The sequence below is a fragment of the Anopheles maculipalpis genome, chromosome 2RL (assembly GCF_943734695.1).
Source record: "Anopheles maculipalpis chromosome 2RL, idAnoMacuDA_375_x, whole genome shotgun sequence".
In the NCBI taxonomy this organism is placed as follows: Eukaryota; Metazoa; Arthropoda; class Insecta; order Diptera; family Culicidae; genus Anopheles; species Anopheles maculipalpis.
In genome coordinates this window covers 83,368,554-83,388,336 of record NC_064871.1, presented here as the reverse complement: position 1 = coordinate 83,388,336, position 19,783 = coordinate 83,368,554, and the positions used below count along the sequence as shown (strand labels likewise).

Here is a 19,783-nt window from a genome sequence, read left to right as displayed (position 1 = left end):
ATTGATTGAGTTGCTCACAAAGCTTTATTATACCAAATAAAGATGTTTATGCATTATTTTAACACAATAAACACTTGGGTAATAATCAAAATTTAAAAATATGTTTACATAACGTACGGAACAAAATTGTCCCATATGGCGGTTCTAACAGGTTGGCTGATAAGTCCCCGGTCAGACACATAGAATAGCCGCTAGTATTAAATGCATATTATTTTAATAGAGCACCAACCTTCAAACGATTCGTGTCAAAATTTGACGTGTGTATGTCAATTAGTTTGTGAGACAGAGCGTCTTTTGTCAAGCAACTTTTGATTGCTTGACGAACGAAAAAAGAACGAAGAAGAAAAAAGTGTTGTTCCAGCAAGACAACGCACCGTGCCACAAGTCATTGAGAACGATGGCAAAAAATCATGAATTGGGCTTCGAATTGCTTCCCCACCCACCGTATTCTCCAGATCTGGCCCCCAGCGACTTTTTCTTGTTCTCAGACCTCAAAAGGATGCTCGCAGGGAAAAAATGTGGCTGCAATGAAGAGGTGGTCGCCGAAACTGAGGCCTATTTTGAGGCAAAACCGAAGGAGTACTATCAAAATGGTATCAAAAAATTGGAAGGTCGTTATAATCGTTGTATCGCTCTTGAAGGGAACTATGTTGAATAAAAAAAACGAATTTTGACAAAAAAATGTGTTTTTCTTTGTTTGACCGGGGACTTATCAGCCAACCTGTTAGTAAGGTTGAGAAGCTCGGTGGTTCTAGTGTAAATAGATCATCCAGCAACATCTGTAAGGAATTGATGAAGAAGTAATCGATGGTGAGGGCGGGTATTTCGAATAATTTCGATATAAAAGAGTTAACCGTAAGCTACTTATTCATCAACAAAATCTTAAAGGGTTCCATTAAGTTTTCTTTATCTGAAGGTAGCTGACAAATTTACCTTGAAATACTTTAACCATTACCTGTTTGGCCTGTTTGTATTTTTGCAACTTTAAATTTTACTTTGTTGATGAGGTTTTGTACTGCGTTTGCAATTGTTTTGGTTCTTCTTTACATTTTGAATGGGATTTTTTAATTTATTTGCTAAAAACTCAAATTAACAAAGTTGTTAAGTTTGTTTAATGAAATCAACCCATGAAAGTGACCCATAAAATGTTCAAAATAAAATTGCTCTTATGTCTCTTTCTTTTTCTCTCTAAAGTTCTCTTTAAGTTCAATTTAATGGAAACAAAACACATCAGTCACTTATTGCCTTGAGCAATTAGTCCCTTTCGCCGCGACTAGCGCTTGTACTACACAAAAAGTGCACAAATTTTTCATCATTTCAACAGCTCGTTACCACACATTACATACTACTTAGGAAGAGCTCATTCTGTCCATTCGTTCCTCTCCGTAACCCACATTATTATTCGAAAGTTTTTCTCGCTATGTTTAATCTTCACACCGGACTAAAGCTCAGCGGGGCGCTGGGCAGGGCTTACCAGCAACTAAATTAGCGTCCCAGCGACGGTTGGAACCAACGAGCGAACGAGAATCGGATTGCAAAACCAACACGTTGTTCCCGTACACGAAGGAAACGATACGGCAGCAGCAGCTGCAGAGCGAATAATCCGCACCCAGCACTGCTCGACAGTAATTAGACGTGTTAACGGGGATAAACCATTCAATTGCAGTTGCGCTTATGCGGACACTTTTCGCTTTTTGTGTTTGTGTTGCCCGCTTCAAGGGCTTTGCTAGATAGTTTGTGCATCTTTCGGAGTGTCTTAGCTGAGTTGGGGTGATTTTTTTTGTGTGCTTTCTACTCCTATTCTTACTCGTGTTCAGTACGCGCAGCGGTTTTTTTTTTATTTGTCCATCAACTCATCCAGGAAATGGTTTACCATTTCGACACAATCATCTGCACCCACCAACAACATCATCATCCTCAACGTGGTCGTGATCGTCATCAGCGTAAAAGCTTCCCAGTATTGTTACTGCCCATTGGAAGAACGGAAGCGGGTACGAGGAATTGCGAAAAACCACGTTGAGAATCGTCGAGCTAATGGAAATTCCGCCACTTGCAACACTTTCCCGGTCACAAAATGCAACAGTTCCCACCGAGCAATCCGGTCCATGGTGGTGGAAGTGGATTGGTTTGTTGCGTCGTTCCGGCAGCAAGAATTAACAGAAGAGTCGCATTAAAATGTACCGCAAAGGTTTGCGATTGAATACGTTGAATTGGGTAAGGATGGGAATGCACTTTACCTGCGCTTGACATGCTTTTCGAAGGTAGTTTAAAGTGAATAAATGAGTTTGAAAAATTTAGGCAATTTGACTTACCACCAATCGTTGGAAAGCATCCGTAAAATTCACATCCCAAGAAATGGGAATGGCGTGATTCGAGGGAAACTAATCCAACTATCCAACATCTGACCTCGTATCAAGGTAGAGGTAAAGGTTTGCTCTACTGTGGTTCGAAAACCTAACAAAGAACCTCTGCAGCGATCTGACCAACGAGACAAACAGTTCCTTGAGACAGGAGGCATCGTGAAAGAGTCCTGAGCAACACGCTTAAGCACACCAAGGGTCTTCCGAGTAATCTAGGATGTCTCCGAGACGAGCACAGTAAGTCGGGGAGTAAACAGGGTAGACAATTCTAAGATCATTCACATGAGCATAGTAAATGATCAGGAGGCAAACATCGTTGATAAATGGAACAAACAGCAAGAGGACTAAAGGATACTCCCTTGAGCTGAGGGCCGGCACCGGAAGAGAAAGTGTAGAGATATTCCTCTTGAACTTAACACAAGGAGAAAAAGAAACCGGGAAAGCAGGAGCTTGGACACTCCTGCTACTTATGCCTACAGCCCTACAAACCTTGCAGTCGGCGTTGCCTATACGTTCAAAAACTTTATTATTAAGAGGTGTCTCGCACAAAAAAAGTACATTATTTCTATGGTTGAAGTCATTCCTTCTACATTTAAAATTTCTAACGCACATTACCAGATGGCCGTTTGTAGCAAATTTCCCAGATGGGAGCCTTGATCAAACGTTGAAATATTCCAACTTCTAATAAAAACCCACCAAACCGCAGCAGTTTGTGGGCTTGGAGTTTAGTTAATTTTGGCTTCGACGTATTTCAACCTGCAGCAACAATCTAACACTTTGCTTTGGAATGAATAAATGCAACTTTTAACTACAAAAACGTGGCGGGGGTTGCTCGTTTTATTCGCTTGACTAAATGTTCGCTACGCCTTTTCCATTACACGAAACAACATCCCCACCTTTTGTCTTGTTGTAGGTGTGCAAAGCTACACGCTCCAAACGACGGTCTTTCGCTTGCCCGCGAAGAAAACAATCTGTGTCTCGAAGTAACAACACGCGCACCGTTGAGTCTTCGGGCAGAAAAAGGTAGGGAAAGCATGACCGCCAGATCGAGAGCGGGTCGGTGGGTGAGAATGAAAAACAAACTTTAATGAAATTAATTAACAGTTGTTTTATTTCATAACAATTCAGAACCTGTTCTTATGAAACGCTGTAAATAGAACCGCCAAGGGATGGGACGGGGGATTTTTTTTTTCGGGTGTGTCTGTTGTGTTGCTTGACGTTGTCGTTTGTCTGCAATTGTTGTTTGGCTGGAACGGTTTCGAAACTCCTCCGGTTCGACCAACTTTTGTCTCAATTTAGTGTGACAAAGGTGTAGGGTGGTAAATCCTATTTTCCTCTCCCACCTCCCAAAAAAAAACCTTGGAAGAGTGCAGCCGCCAATATCATTAGTTACAAATGCTTTACGTGAAGCATTGTTTTATTAATTAACCGATCGTTGTTTTTGTGCTTGGTGTTTGGGTTAAGCAGCGTGTCTCGTGATGGTTCTGGTTTGATTTCATTCGCCTAACGAAGGGCTGGGGTTTTGAGAACGTTTAAGAGTGATGTAGTGTTTTATTAAGGTGTTTTTTTTTTGGTGGTCAAGCTTGATCTCTAATAAACAATACAAATGTAGTCCAGACTGGAGTGTACAAAAACTATTTTAATAATAATTATTTAACAAAATACTTTGCAGATTTTCGTATAAGAGTGTATATATTTTAAGAAGTGTTTAAATAAGCACTTTACTTTAATTTATAAAACGTATTTAATAATTAATAAAAAAATATATTTGATCGCCGAGAATGAGAGGAACATGTTTTCACCGATAACCGGAGGAAGAGAGATCACATGCTCTTCTAATACACTACCACACTAAACGATTACTTTCCGCGGGAGAGAGCAGGATCAACTCGTAAGCATTGCCTCTCTTAGTAGAGCTGTACAGATCAGGACCCAGGCAATAAGTATGAAGGATAGAGAGTGTTCGTAATCAGGGCTGGTGCAAGAGAGAGCCGATAAAACTGCAACCTTGCTCCTCGTTCCTTCTCCTCGCCGACATAACGAAGCGGAAGTGTCCGAGAATGCTTTCTCATTGATTTCTTGAGATCTTTCCGGATTTTAAAAGAAATGGAATTGTGATATCGATTAGATCGATCGATCCCTAATAAATCATTCTCCAATTTTGGAAGCTTTACTGCTACTTAAGACCGATTTTTGGATGAAATTAGGCAAAAGCCTATGAACAGAAAACAGACTGTACTAACAAGCTTTTTTTTATTGTATTTTATAAATAAATTTCCCTACAAGTATTAATATATAAAGTAAAGTTTGAATGTATTTTATAATAATTTCTATTGCAATCCAAACCAATATTTTTAACTTAGTTCTGGTTAATTGAAATTACTAATTTAATGAATAAAACGTATTGAATAATAAAAAAAAATTAATTTTTTTGTGGTTTTAAATTTATGACCCATACTGTACTGATCGCCGAGAACGAGAGGAATATGTTTTCACTGATAACGGGAGAAAGGGAGATCACATGCTCTTCGAATACACTACCACACTAAACGATTACTTTCTGCGGGAGAGATAGCTCTTAGTAGAGCTATACCGATCAGGACCTAGGCAATTAGTATGAAGGAGAGAGAATGTTCGTAATTAGGGCTGGCGCAAGAGAGAGCCAATAAAACTGCAACCTGGTACGGCAAATGTGCTAGCTCCTAATTTGGATGCTCTCCTATTACCTCGGAATCGATTTTTGGGCGAAATTTGCTTGGTAGAATCGCATCGAGAACGTTTTCTGCTTGCTCCGCGTTCCTTCTCCTCGCCGACATAACGAAGCGGAAGTGTCTTTTGCTTTGATTTCTTGAGATCTTTTCGGATTTTAAAAGAAATTAAATTGTGATATCAAATAGATACGCGCCAAAAGAAATTATTTCTGTTTTAGATGCTGCCTGAGATTGATTTTTGGATGAAATTTTACAAAAGGTTATGTACAGAAAATAGACTAAAATAACAAGCATTTTGTGGCTACATTTTATCATTACAATTTATTAATCTTCCTTCATAAACTGTAATATATCTAGTATTGTTTACTTATATATTTTTGAAGTTAATTGCAATCCAATTTTAGCTTAGTTTGGATTAACTTTAATTACCAATTAAATTAATAAAACATATTAAATAATTAATAAAAAATTATATTTGATTTTCGGTTTTAAACTTATGGCCTGCACTGTACTGATCGCAGAGAGTGAGATGAATACGTTTTCACTGATAACGTGAGGGAACGAGATCACATGCTCTTCTCATATACTACCACACTAAACGATTACTTTCCGCGGGAGAGATAGCGGGAGAGCCGGATCATCCTATAAGCATTGCCTCTCTTAGTAGAGCTGTACCGATCAGGACCCAGGCAATAAGTAGTGTGAAGGAGAGAGATCGATAGTAAGCCGCGCTGGTGCAAAAGAGAGAGAGAGCGAATAAACTGCAACCTAGTACGGCAAATGTTCTACCTCCTAATTTGGATGCTCTCTTGTTACCTCAGATCGGTTTTTGGACGAAATTTGCCTGGTAGAATTGCATCGAGAACGTTTTCTTCTCGCGCGTGGTCGAGCTGCTCGCATGGATGTCCGTGAGCCGAAAAGAGAAGGAATATAATAAGCTTCTTGGGAATACGACATACGACGGAAAGAGAAACACATATTCGCAGCTAGTAGCAAGATGTATCCTCCTGATTTGGATGCTCCCCTGTTACTTGAAAATGAAAACTAGCCGTTTTGATGCGATTTCTTCGTTCGAGCGCCGAAGTAACGAAACGGATGGGTCCAAAAATTGTTTCTCGTTGATTTTTTGTGTTTTTTTCGGATTTTAACGAAATAAAATTGTGATATCATTAAAATACGAACCCAAATATATTATTTTATAACTGAAAAATCTTTTAAAATATAGAAATAATGTGATATTATCGTTTAAAAAGCTCACAGTCCAACAAAACGCCATCGGTTTTTATTTTTAATGAAAAATTATTCGTTTATTTTCCATCAGTTTTTTTGTTGTTGTCGTTTTTCTTCGTCTTAATTTGATTTCTTCTTGGTTGTGGTAATTGGTTACACTTTCCTCTCGCTTTTCTTTCGCTTTGATTTGATGTTGTTGCTACCAAGTGTTTACGTGTTTTTTTTCCTAAATTTATTCCTAAACTTTCTATTAATCCCATTCGATCCCGGTCGGGATTTTACATGAGGATTAATTAAGAGCGTTACTATGGGAGTTGCTAATTCAATATGTACAACAATATGAATGGGATCTTTTTTTCTGCGAGTTCCGTGAACAGCTTTTTCATAATAGCTTTTTTCCCTTCTTTCTTTCTTCGCAGTTTTTTCTCTCGAATGGTTTCGTTTATTTCGTATTCATAAAATAAAAATTCCGAAACAAAATCACACTAGCACAACATCACCGATACGATTTGGTTTGATTTTGTTTGTTCTCGTTTTGTTTCTCGTCTACTCTACTCTAGTCAGCCAAATTTTGTGTTCATGTTGTTCTATGGACTTTTCCTTTTAAGTTTTGTAGTTTCTTCTCAGCGTGTTTTTAGCTTTCAATGTGTGGTTTTACATTTGCGTTTGTTAAATCAACTGTTGTTTCGCATTTCAAACTCGCTTGTTCTCTCTGTTTTATACACGATTACCTTCTCACCTTCCGTTTTATTTCACTAGCTATGGTATAGGGAATTTTTGTGTGTTTTTTTTTTGTTTAGTTTTTTTCTCTTTCTTCTATGTTGCTTTATATTAAAATTGATAACAACGCGCCATCTGATTTCTTACAATCTTGATTTCGATTTGATGCTTCCACTTTTCATGATATCTGTTTTGTTTTTTTTTTGTTAAAGAATTTTCCTCTCTCTTTTATGTTTTGTTCTCGTGTTTTCTTTCCTACTTCATTATCATCACTGTAATCGATTTTGTTTTCGAAACACACACACAAACACACTTAGTGAACGGCTGTTAGTGAATTTAAACGCTAATAATCGCTATTTACACACGTTGTAACATCAATTCTGTGATTTTCCGCTCAGTTTCTAGGTTTGTTTGTAACGATTTTCCTTCTTCGCGCTTGCTTTTCACATGCTTTTGTTTGTATTTCTATCTATTTACACGCACTAAGTTTCGTTTAATTTATTATTCTTTTTGTTTTGCAAATCCATTTCATATCTTATTATGACTTGTGTTTTGTGGCATGTTTTTACTTCATGATTTTGTTTCTTTATAGATTAAAATACATCATTTTTCGCATTTTACACATTTCAATCGATTCTAATCTAATCAGCTTCCTCAGCAAACACCAGTATACACAATTCCTTTTCACTAGATACGGATGTTTTGTTGTTTTAGTGCTTTGATAGTACCATTATCAGTTTGTTTTGTTTTATCACTTTAGCGAGAAGAGAGAATAAAATGAGTGAAATTGTAGTAGTTTTAAGTGCTAATGTTTTTCTTTTCCCCTTTTCCCTCTCCTTTTTTTTTCTCTCTCTCTCTCTCTCTTTCTCCAATGCGCTTCCCAACAAACGGTAGATAATAATTCTCAGAGTTTGTGTGTTTTTGTTTTTTTCTGTAGAAGAAATATTGCTTTTAAAGTTTGAAGTTTTGTTCCTCACTGTTCCTTCGCGACGCTGCTTCTTCTACTCCACACTAGGCGTTGGAGTGTATCCAACAGGGAAGGTTGTTGTATATTATCATTCAATTTTCACTTTATTACCCACCAGCAACATCATGCTCAGCCTTTTTTATTGTTGTTTTTCTTGGGACTTTCAAAAAACCGTTGGCATTTCGACCCTTCGCACACACGCGCACGCACAAAATAATCATCACACCCGGGGATGGACCGGTGGACCGATTATTTTATTGCCTTCTTGAACATTTATTCTTGCCCGACGAGCCCTCTTCTCACCTACTTTACGACCCCTTGGAATCTGCTCTACTTCATCATCATCTTCAACATCATCAACGACATGATCATCTAGGGCTGTTTTGCTTGGTTTTGTCTTGCGGGACCCTGCCCCACTCGGTGGGTGCGAGTTCGGGGGTAATTTTGTTTCGTTTTAAATTCAATTCTTAAGCTTCCCCACACAAAATCTCTCACTTCCTGCCACCGAGCCCAATTTCAACTTGTTCTGTGTCGCCGTCGCGTGGTCGGTTCAAATATAATTTAATTTAATTACATCTCTGTATCTATCTCTCTCATTCACACTCGCGCTCGTTACCACACTCATTATTGCTGCATTTTTGCGGGACGGCCAAGGTTAGATCTTTTTTTTTTCCTCCCTTTAAGCCGGGGAAGGAGTTTTCGTTTTTTGAAACTGCCATTTTTCATTTTTTCACCTCGATTATATTGTTCTTCCACTATCGGGTTCTTCTTCTCGACCACGAGGGGGGTTTTTTTTTATTATGATCATGATTCTTCAGCCTTTGGGAAATGTGTAATGTTTACCTCCGTCCGTTACCTGCGCCCCGGTTTTTATGACATAATTATCATCTCCCTTTTTCCGGGGGCCCCGAATTCAAATTTGATGCATCGCGCCAAGACATTCCCTTTTCTTTATTCTCGCATTGGTCAATCAAAGAGGGAAGTATGGGTGGCCCGAACAACCGAAGGTAGACGTGACTGTAAAGTGTCATTATGCGTTACACTTAACTCTTTTAACTCTCTGTCTTACCCTCTCGGTTTGTAGCACGCCAGAATTGAACCTGACCTGTGTCTCCAGAAGCAAGGAACAAACCTGAATGCCGGGGGGGACTATATAAAATGCACACCCATCCTAAGGCGGTTCAGTTTCAATTTTAAATGGTTTAATTATTTTCACTTTTTTTCTAGCAGGAGAGACCGGTCATCCACCGCCAAGAATGTTTGCTTGCGGGGCCGTCGAGAAAACGCTTTGATGTGCACTGATGGGAAAGGAAGTGCGTAAACGGCTTCCTCCTTTCATTTGCATCCAAAAAGGGGGGGGGCATCGATTGCCGCAGATTGTGGCCCTGCGGGTTAAACTGTAAAAACTTCTGGACCGGATCTCAACCACGAGAGAGCACCAGTGGAAAAAGAAACTGGTTTGCCAAGTGATGTTTAGCAAGTTTAGCAGCAAAACTGCCATGCCATTTTGAAAAGCATATCCTAAGGACAAGAGTTGGACAAGGTTGTGGGCTCTATTAAGCTGGGATTTAAGATTTAGCAGAAAAGCTAGGAAAAAATGTCTTCTCGCGCTCTCCCTGTCTTCATCAGATGAATTAATTAGACAGCTCTCTGGCTAATTAGACACAGTGCAAAATAAAAGGCCTTCTTTTCCTTCCCAAACCACACATCGAACAAACAACACTGGTGAGAAGCTCTAGAGATTGGCTTCAAAATATCTCCGCTACCATTTGCAAATGTGGAGTTTGTAGTAAGAATTCTGATCTGCGTTTTGGGGGTTTTTTTTTTTGCTAAACCTAGCAGCATTAATTATGGTGATGGTACGCCACTCGGGAAAATTAAAGAATCCCACCAAATGTATCTTAGTGACGCCTCTCTGTCTCCCTCTGGACGAGAGCGCTCTGCGCGTTGAATAGGCGCGTGAACAAAACTCATTCACCAAAAACCTTTCAATTTCACAGTTTCACAATTCAATTAGGAATTTGGAAGGCGCTTTTCCCTTTGTCGCGCATAATAGCTCGGTCTAGTTGAAATTGCAGCAGAATGTAGAGCGGTATCATTTCTGTACAAGTACGGTTTATTATATGATCCTCTCCCAGTGGAGTGGATTCTTTTGGTGGCGCTGCTGCTGCTGCTGCTGCTGTGTGAGTATGATTGATGGTTCTATTAAAATTCCAACTGGCACAAATACACACACACCGGGAAGGTAGGGTAAAGGGAATGTCGATTTCTGCGAGCCAAAGGTTGGAAGAAAATACCCCTCGGGAACTTCAACAACTGACCTACAATGGGCTGGATGGCAGCAAACTACATCTGGCACATGACACCGGCGGCGGCGGATGGTTAGTAATCGATCGGTTTGCTCCACTAGAAAGAAGCTCGGGAAGATAATGGCTCCCCAACGGCTGCACCAATTTGTAGCGGTCTTGGTACGGTTGGACGGCTAATTGCTGCAGCACACGACCCCAGCGGCTCGTCGTCAACCGGCTACCAACGCCACCGGTCAGGGTCAGATCGTGATCGGCCTACTTTCGCTTCACATCCGCGATTGATGAGTGGCCGCGCTGCTGATCGGCCCTATAGCTGATGGGTCAGGTCAAAGGCGTTGGCGAAAGGTACGAATTTCACGCCCCAAACATCATTTCAACACAGCAGTTCCTTTCACTCACGGAGCAGAAGACGGCACAGTGAAAAGGGAGAAGCTATTGAGGGTTGGGGTTCCTTCTTCGGGGACCGTTTGGTTTGCAGCAGCACATTAGCAAATGTGTCTTGCGAGCAAGGAAAGAAAAAGGAAAACAGTCAACTCATTTGAATGCCTTTGAAAGCGCTCCTAACCTTCAGAAAAGACCTTAAGAAAATACGTAATGATATTGATTTTGATCCCATCCCATATTTGAGAAGAAAGTAAATATTGTAGCCCATTACATGGACGAGATGTCTTTGAAGTTACCCATTTGAGCATAAGGAAAGATAACAAAATTCTTCTCCTAATGCTCAGAGAGATGTAGGAATTGCCCACAAAAAATTGAGATGGAAGGATGTTTTCTTTGTGGTTTGTTTAATTACAATTATGGTACACGGGCTAATGGGAGTCAAACGAGCAAAAAAGGGCTCCTAAAATGGAGGGAAATATTTTGCTGTAGGAAGCATCGATTGGGGATGTCACGCAAAAGACTCAAAGTTTTGGATGCTCATTTTTCTGTACCTTTGAGTACGGGGATTCTAGGAGGGGGTGACCGACCAGAATGAATGGATCTGGTTGACGCTGCGACACAGCCGAAGCTGGTTTCTTTTTCGTCTACAAAATTAGACTTATGAGAAGCATCTTTCAACCCCAAATGTCACCGCAGCGGAGGAAAAAAAAACGGGGTAGAGGACGGAACATTTCCCCGCATTCCGCAAGGGCAAAAAGTGGCACAGTTGTGTGTGTTCATCAACTAAATCAATAAACACTTCCCGCGGTCACAACGCGGTCCTTCTTCTTCGGGCGCTTGCTGAATCCATTTTCCTCCTTCGACGGAACGCACGAGGCGCGCTCGAACGAAACCGGATGTCACCGACATTATTCCGGCCATTAATTTAATTAAACAACATTTCCTGTACGGGCCCCAGCAGCTACTACCACAATTCGCTATTTCCTCGCTTTAGTTTCGCTTCCCGGCGATGGGGAAGGTAGGTTGCTCGGGAGGGATAGAAAACATTGACGACGTCCGGATAGTGTTGGTACAGCAGCGTGCGCCTAATTTCGCGAAACACATGCACACACACACAGGCCATCTAAACGTTCGCAATTCATTCGTTTCCAGGTGGATTCGCTTTGTGTGCCGTGTGTGTGTGTGTGTGTTTGCCGAATCGCACTAATTCGATACGATTTGCTACAGGAAACAGGATATACTAAGGGCGCTCTTGGACAGGAAACGGACGAAGATTGTAGTACATTAATATTTTTTTTTAGAAGGAAGCCATTTCGATCTCGGTTGGTTTTGATGAGGTGGAGAAAGGCCTAAACGCAAGTCTCACTGGGTTTTAGCATAAAAAGCAAATGATAGTAATTATAAAATTCTAATGCACAAATGCCACATAATGAAATAACGTGTTAATGTAACATAATGTATTGAAAGATTCTGAGTGAGTTGAAAATGTGGTCACTATTTCTTCCGCACAATGCTGAGGCTTGCAGCTATGAACGTTAACAATCTTACCGACTTGTCTTTTCAATTTGAGGATGCAATATGCTTGAAACGCGATATACTTAATCCTCCTGGAGCAACTCCATTTTCTCTATAACCTCACCAAGCGGCGCAAGTGTAGCGTCCGAAGGCTGATAAATGTCCTTTTATGGAATATGCTTTGCGACAACAATCCAGTGCTGATAGACATATGAGTGAACGCGCTGAATGTATCCCACGCAGAGCGGACTTAGCTTCCGCGTGGGGAGCTGAGGGCTGCCTCGCGATCCAGGGGGCTTCGTCGACCAGGGGAGGCCTCGTCGGAGGGAGGAGCTTCACCGATCATGGGACCTCACGGGTTAGGGAACCTCCTATGGAAGGGAAAAATCCCTTCCAAAGAATGGATTTTATTTTTCATTTTGCCGGTTTAACGCAGGGAAGGTGCAAATGGTAGGCAGAAACTCCACCACTGATTGCTAATTTCAACAATCGTGTTGTAAATTATCTCTCGCTGAATGCAATATCCCACTCTATTATTGCAAAGTTCCACAAGAAACATGCAACAATTTACTATTCATTTGGAAAATTGATTCAAATGTGATTCGAATGTTCCTGTTGATCGAAAAAATCTTGTTTACGCCGACTGCCACTGTCACTGCACAGAATGTCAGGTTAGGTGTATCGGAAAAGTATGTCGGAATGTGAGAAAGCAGTGAGAAGCGCCAACAGTATAAAAGGGCGAAAGCCAAGAAACTCTCTCCCTCTCTCTTTTTAAGCAGAAAAAAACCGACAAATAAAAGACCAATGTTTTGGTTTTCGACACAACAGGCGTTCCATAAAAACAGACAAAGATTCGTTTTATCTACAATTCCATCATATGGTACGAAACCCAGTACTGCGCAACGGATAAGTAGACTTTGTCAAATTAAAAAGGATTTCTTAATTCAAGAATTCTAAAAGCACCTTAAAGAAAATGAGGCCCTGGGCCTCTTAATCAGCGAAAAACGAAGAAAAAGGCAACTCTATGGATAGATTTTATGTGAAGTCTTGGGAGTCTAAAGATGATATAATAGGTTGAAAGTGAAGTATTACTGATAAACTTAAAATAGGATATTAAACTCAAAGTTGCAATTGATGAAAAGATGCTGTTTTGGTTTAAAGTAAGGGCAAAGTAACGATTTAACAAATCCATCAGTCAAGAAAACATTAGTTACGGACTCGCAATTGTAAAATAAAATTTAAAATTACGAAAAATGTCTGAAAGCAACGAGACAACGAGTTCGCCTGATCCTCATTTCAACCGTCGCACAAAGAAGACCCGATAGTGAAATGCATAGACGATCAATATCATGAGGAACCGTGTGACAAACTGTGTTCCCGAGTCTTGTCACTAAGAATGGAATCTACCATTTTCCTAACCCCGCTCATAACCGCTTGAGTTGTGTGTGTGTGAGACTTGCACATTCGTTGGCGCAAATCTTCGAATTATTTTTCGCACTAAGTCTATCTAACTATACACCACGCCGAAACAAAACAAACCTCCCACGTCCATCACAATTCCTTTGCATCATATTGCCGCGCCAGTAAGTCCAGTCTATCATCATGCACGGCTAACATCCTCTCCCCTTGTGTGCTTAATACCTAGTGATAGTGTCGTGCCACCGAAAGGGTTTTGCGACCGTTACCCATCGCTGTGGGACCGATAGTGGACGGTGGTGGTGTGACGGGTGGTGATGGCGGTGTCCTGATACGATCTGTACCTACCATCATGATTGGGCCGTTGCAACTGCTGCTGCTGCTGTTGTTGTTGATGTGGTTCAGCGTGTTTGCTGCCACCAGCAGCCCGTTCCGGATGGGCAGCTCTGGTGGGACGGGCGATAGGGGACTTTGTGGCGGTGAGGTGGCTTCACTCTGACCGCTACCACACTCCTCACCATCGTTCACGTCCAGCGTGTCATCATCGTCGTCCTCCCGATCGGACATATCGTCGCGATGCGGGAGATGATGATGTGGCGGCGGTTGCTGCTGGTGATGATGGTGATGATGATGATGATGCAGCTGTGCGTCGGGTGAGTAGCTGTGCGGACCGGGTGATACGTTCCCACCGACCGGTTGTATCGAATAGCCTGCGCCCGGACTGTGCTGCTGATGGTGGTGATGCAGATGGTGATGGTGGGTTTGATATTTGGAGTGCAGCGACCGCGGCTGATTGACTGCGGACGCACTGACCGTGTTCGTTTTGCTGGCACCGTGCGGCAGGAAGTGCTCCTGATTGAGCCGCAACGGGGCGAGTGTTTGCGTCTGGTAGGTTATCTGGTGGTAGTGATGGTTGGCCGGACCGTTACCGTCCGCCATGCCGTTGTTGCCGTTGTGGTGGTGCGGTGGTATCGGTGGTGTGTAGTTGGGGAACAGCTTCATGCCCGGCTGGATGGCCGTTTGCTGTTGGTGTTGTTGCTGACCGGCGGCGGTAAGATGATCCTGGCTGAGCTGAAGGAAGCTGGTGGCGGTCGTCTGCTGACCGCCAACACTGATGCCACCATTACCTGCTGGTGGACCTCCCCTCCGCGGTGGCGGAGGGGGAGCCTCTAGCTATAGTTCCGTGACCGGGATGTGCCGGATGCCGTGCGAATGGTGATGGTGGTTGTTGATTTGATAGTTGTTCAGCGTGGTCGGATGAATGGCTAGCCCACCGCCCGGTGGCCCTGGATGTGGATGACGCGCGGAATAGTCTTCCTCGGAGAATGTCTTCTGATACTCGCGCTCCTTCCGTCCGATGCCGTTGCTGCCCCAGCTACCCTTCACCACTTCCTGGATGCGTCGGCGACACTTGTAGATGACGAGTGCGAGTGCTGTCAGTATTGCGGCAGCACTAACCAACACCACACAGATGATGGCTTGCTGTTGACGATCGGAATGGGTACAACCGAGCAGTTCCGGCGAGAGACTCTGTAGAACTTGGTCGCGTAACCGATCCGGAGCAGCACAGACAACCGGAATCTGTTGGGTTGGTGTATGACCGGCCGCTGTCACATTACTTCTGCTCACAAGCAGATTCCGTAGCCACAGGATCTGACAGTCACAAAGCAGTGGATTCTCCGATAGATCCAGCTCGACCAGCTCGTTCCATGATAGCATCCCATCGGTAAGCGTGGATAGAGCATTATCCTTTAGCACAATGCGTCTCAGATGTGGCAACCCGCTCAGCGCACCTTCCTGGATATCCGTTAGAGCCTTATTAGACGCAATTACAATCTCCTCAAGGTTTGTGTTCTGTGCAAACGCTCCACTCTCAACACGGGTCAGCTTTAGCGATCCTGATATGTCCAATAGCCGTAGATTGCTTAATCCGGCGAATGCGTTGGCCGGTATGCTTTCGAAATCATTCTGACCTAGTGCTAGTTCCTCTAGCCGCTCAAGAACTGCCAACTCGGCCGTCGGGATGCGACTCAATCGATTGTCGGACAGATCGAGCGCCCGCAAACGCTCCAAACCTCGAAAACTGTCCCGTGTAACGTTCAACAGCGCAGCACCGTCAAGATCGAGTCGACTAAGACCCGTTAGCATGCCAAACGCTTCCTTCGGGATGGAAGCAAACGAGTTGAGTCCTATATACAGCTCACCGAGGGAACGCAGGGGGCTTAACGCGGGCGATGGCACACTGCTGATTGTGTTATCATCAAGATACAGGACGCGCAAGTTTGTTAACCCAACGAAAGCTTTCGGGTCGATCTTGGCGATTCGGTTCTGACCAAGATTTAGCTCTTCGAGCTTTGGAACTCCCGAAAACACACCTTCCGGTAGCTCGTCGAGGAAGTTTCCACGCAAATTAAGCACCGTGAGGGCTATCAGGCCGACAAACGTTTTGTTGGTGATCGAGCCCACCTTGTTGTGGTTTAGGTGCAGCTCGGTAAGCTTACGCTGGTAAGCGAAGGTTCGCGGTGGCATATTGAACAGATGGTTGTAGCTAAGATCTAGGAAGGTAAGATCAGCGTAGAACTGCATCGACGAATCGATCGTTTTGATCTTGTTGTTCTTGATGACTAGTCGTTGGATGGAGGGATTCAGTACGATCGGCAGTACATCCAGCTGACCCTCACCGCACGTCACCACCAGGTTGTCGTCATCACATTGGCACCCGGGTGGACAGTTGGTGAGTCCGGCAGCTTCAGCGGGAAATACGACAACTGCCGCTGCCATCACCATCCCCATGGCGACGCCTATCGAGAGGGTTAGCATCGTTCTTTGGGGATGGCCTCGGGATGTTTTTCTACTAATCACGTGTTCTTCTCGCACCATCATGTAGAGGGTTAGACAGGTTTCCGCCGGTGTAAACGTCTTCTTCGTTTTCTTCGTCTTCTGCCTGTTTGCAGAACTGATTGCCGATACAGGTTCTCCGTCACTGCCGTCGTTGTGGGTGACTTCCCGTCAACACACCTTGAGGGAGGAGCGTGTTTTATTGGAACGAAGAAGGAGCTTCCTTCACATTCGCTCACCAACTCCAGGTACTCCAGGCGGGGAGAGACGGAAAAGGGAGGATACGCTTCCGGAGGGCCTTTATGGAATCGGTGCTCGTCGAATCGTCATGCTCTGTAACGAGAAAACGAAAAGGGAAAAAGCGGGAAACCGTTAGAGAAAACTCGATTACAGACGTAAAAGGTGCCATAAGCTATTTATTGGATTACAGGAATTAGAGGACCGGGGCTGGTGTGCTGATATGGTCTCGCCGTATTCGAGTTACCATCACCGCTTCCGGTAAAATTCGAAGAGTTCAGCACCGATGACCGAAGCTACTTTTTTTCTCTGAACGACATCCTACTTTCCCTCCTACTCCTTGGGGTACGTTGGCTAGAAAAACAATCTTTTCCAACGACGACGTAGACGACTGTTTGTTTTTCTCGTTCGTTACCACGTCACCTTGGAGATTGTGTTTGTGTGTCGGTTAGTAGTCAAGAAGGTCGCTTACAGAGTGGAAATAAAATTCGATAACACTACTCTGCCAGAGCGTCGTCATGGATGATGATGTCCAGAAGAGAGTGAAGATATTCCTACTGCGAAAGGAAGTGAACGGCATGAAAGGAAGCAAGGGAGAGCAATAGAAAGCGAGACAAAAAAATTAGCCCGCAGCACTAATACCCAGGACTAATCCGCTCGTAATGCGGTTAAATTAATAATACACAAGGTGCACAACGCCAACGGGTGGATTTTGAACGATTCTGGACGCTAGGTAACTAGGACTAGGGTTCACATGGACTGAGGTGAAACTTGAACAGTGCGTAACATAGCTATACGAGCATTAATGTTTAACCATTGGCACGAACATCATCGGCTTCATAAAAAGGTTTACAAACAGAAGTTTACAATTATTTTAAAACGAAAAAAAAACAACATATTCTTAATAATTTTGAGATGAAATCACACGAAAAAGTAAACTGTAGACACAAAAACTACTACGCCAAAAGATTAATGTTGTTGAAATTCAATATTATTTATTTTCATAGTCATAAATGAACCACAAAAGTTTATAATATTTAAACCATTGTAGTCGTGTTATACTATTAAAACGATTCTTATTGTAATCCTTTTTTCCGCAAAGGCTTTGGGCATAGTTTATGCCATTTTATCTTTTTTTTAAATGTTCCTTAAATTTTTTTATAGCTCGGCGACCTGGCGGTAGAAGCTACAGCGGCGCAAGATTTTGCACGACTTGTTTCTCCGTAGTGAAGACTGACTGAAAAATATAGTAAGCCGATCGATGGTCGGTGTGGTCTAGTAGGTCGTTAAGCCAAGAAAGAGAAGAAATTCGTACAGCTATCGTTTCGCAACGAAAAATGTCAATGAGGACGAACAAATAACAAAACAATGGTTTTCTCTTTACAATTATCTTCTTAATTATATATTATTGAAAAAAATAAATTTTCTTGATATTATGTAGCATACTGTATGCATAAATCACGAGGTAAAGAGATATTTTGGTCATAGGTTCATTAATGTGTACAGCAGAAGAACGAGATTTTGTGGATTGAAAACTCCCACAGGATGTGATTTACGTGTCACATACAGTGTGATTTAAAATAAGATAAATATTGGGCAAAAAAATAGTTTATAAATTCAATTTCCAATAAATTCTTGCCGACGATAGTTCATGTATCCATCAGCAAATAAAGTACAAAAGACACACACAAGATTCACACCACCCGGCTCCCCAGTAAACGTCAAAGTAATCGTAATATGGCAAATAAATCTCAAGGGTTCTCTGGCACCATTTATAAATCGAACTGTTTAAGGATGCACTTCGGGCACAGGCGAGACGAGGAAAATGGAAAATGACAAGCAATTACAAAGACCACAATCCCACTTGCACCAGCGAAGTGTGAGGTGTGAAGCCAAGGAAGCAAGCAAACCTCATCCAACGATCTGTTGGCATAACAATTAGATCCGAATTCATCAACGATCGCTTCATACCGCCCACACGGCGGGTGCGAACAAGACGTTCGATTTTGCAGAGATGATATCAGCCACAACCGATTGGCTTGCTGGCATTTAGTGCTAGCCTAACGTGGGGGCCAGTAAACCTCAGCCCCGCACATCGATATAGACTGTTTGAGTTAAAGTTTACCCCACACGACACTCACTCCGCGCCACTTTGCCACCATCAATGAGTCGGGCGAATGGTCTTTGTAATGGGATAACTTCCTTCCAATTAAATAATTTATTCATTTACAGCATGCCAGCGAAAAGGGGTTTTGCATTTACGCTGTTTTCGATCTAGATCTTCCGTTTCTGTTCCCCCCGCCCCACTCTCCCCTCCCTGCTGTCCCCACCTGGCTCAAGTGTCCTTTTCCGCTTCGAGTTACATACGGAAGACTGGGCGTCTCCATCGATGTTTACAAGCGGATGTGTAAAAGGGACGCATGAAAGCGACCCATACCGTACAGGAAGTACGTGTTGTGTGTGCATGTCGTGCGATGTGTTTTCGACTATCCCCTCTTTCCCCTATGCTCACTTCCGTTCGGGTTTCAAATCATCGACATCTTATCCCCAACGCCCGGGAGCCGAAGGGAGCCGAACATTTAATTATTGAGCATTCATCGAAACAGGCGCCAGAGTGCTGCTGCTGCTACCGCTGCCGCTGTTGTTTCTTCTCGTCGGCAAAAGAGATTGAATAATTCACTCCAATTGAATTAGTATCTCAATCTCGAACGTACGAACGTCACGGAATATGTTTTCCAGTGGCAGCTTAGGCAATGGTTATAGCCCTATAGCCTTCCTTCCCATGTAAGGATATTGCTTATGCTTGCCTTCGTGCTTTATCGAGGTAATTACAGGTCAATTGTTTTGAACCCTTCGAACGGAATTTCCCGTATTTCCGGTGTGTTTTAAACGAGCGGAAGCAATGTAGCAACGTTGAGAAAGGAAGGCGTCGTCTAGCAAAACCGAGCGGCGTATCGGTCAAATTTATTACCGCCCTTTTTGCAGTCGGGTACACGATCCGATTTTGTAGTGCATAGCAGAAATGGAAGCCGCAAATGCCTCTTTTTTAGCCTTTTTTTGTTAAGACAGAGGAAGGGAACAAAACATGGAAAACAA

General features: G+C 42.8%; 3 protein-coding genes across 4 annotated transcripts in view; 1 reads left to right on the top strand and 2 right to left on the bottom strand.

Annotated features, from left to right (window-relative positions):
- LOC126568278 (eukaryotic translation initiation factor 3 subunit M) overlaps positions 1–19,783 on the top strand; it is a 464,890-nt gene that overhangs the window by 57,631 nt on the left and 387,476 nt on the right. The window lies entirely within an intron of this gene.
- Positions 13,838–14,785, bottom strand: LOC126567550 (histidine-rich glycoprotein-like; the record flags this gene model as incomplete). The annotated part of the gene is made up of 1 exon (XM_050223768.1): positions 13,838–14,785. A coding segment is annotated over one exon (948 nt), but the record flags the coding sequence as incomplete, so codon positions are not given.
- Positions 14,784–16,492, bottom strand: LOC126568070 (leucine-rich repeats and immunoglobulin-like domains protein 1). The gene has a single exon (XM_050224480.1). It carries the CDS (start codon positions 16,490–16,492, stop codon positions 14,786–14,788), a length of 1,707 nt encoding a protein of 568 aa, XP_050080437.1. The 3' UTR covers positions 14,784–14,785.

What these genes read in the sequence shown, in the direction of transcription:
- LOC126568070 (XM_050224480.1), bottom strand. Translation starts at nt 16,492, where the DNA reads ATGGTGCGAGAAGAACACGTGATTAGTAGAAAAACATCCCGAGGCCAT.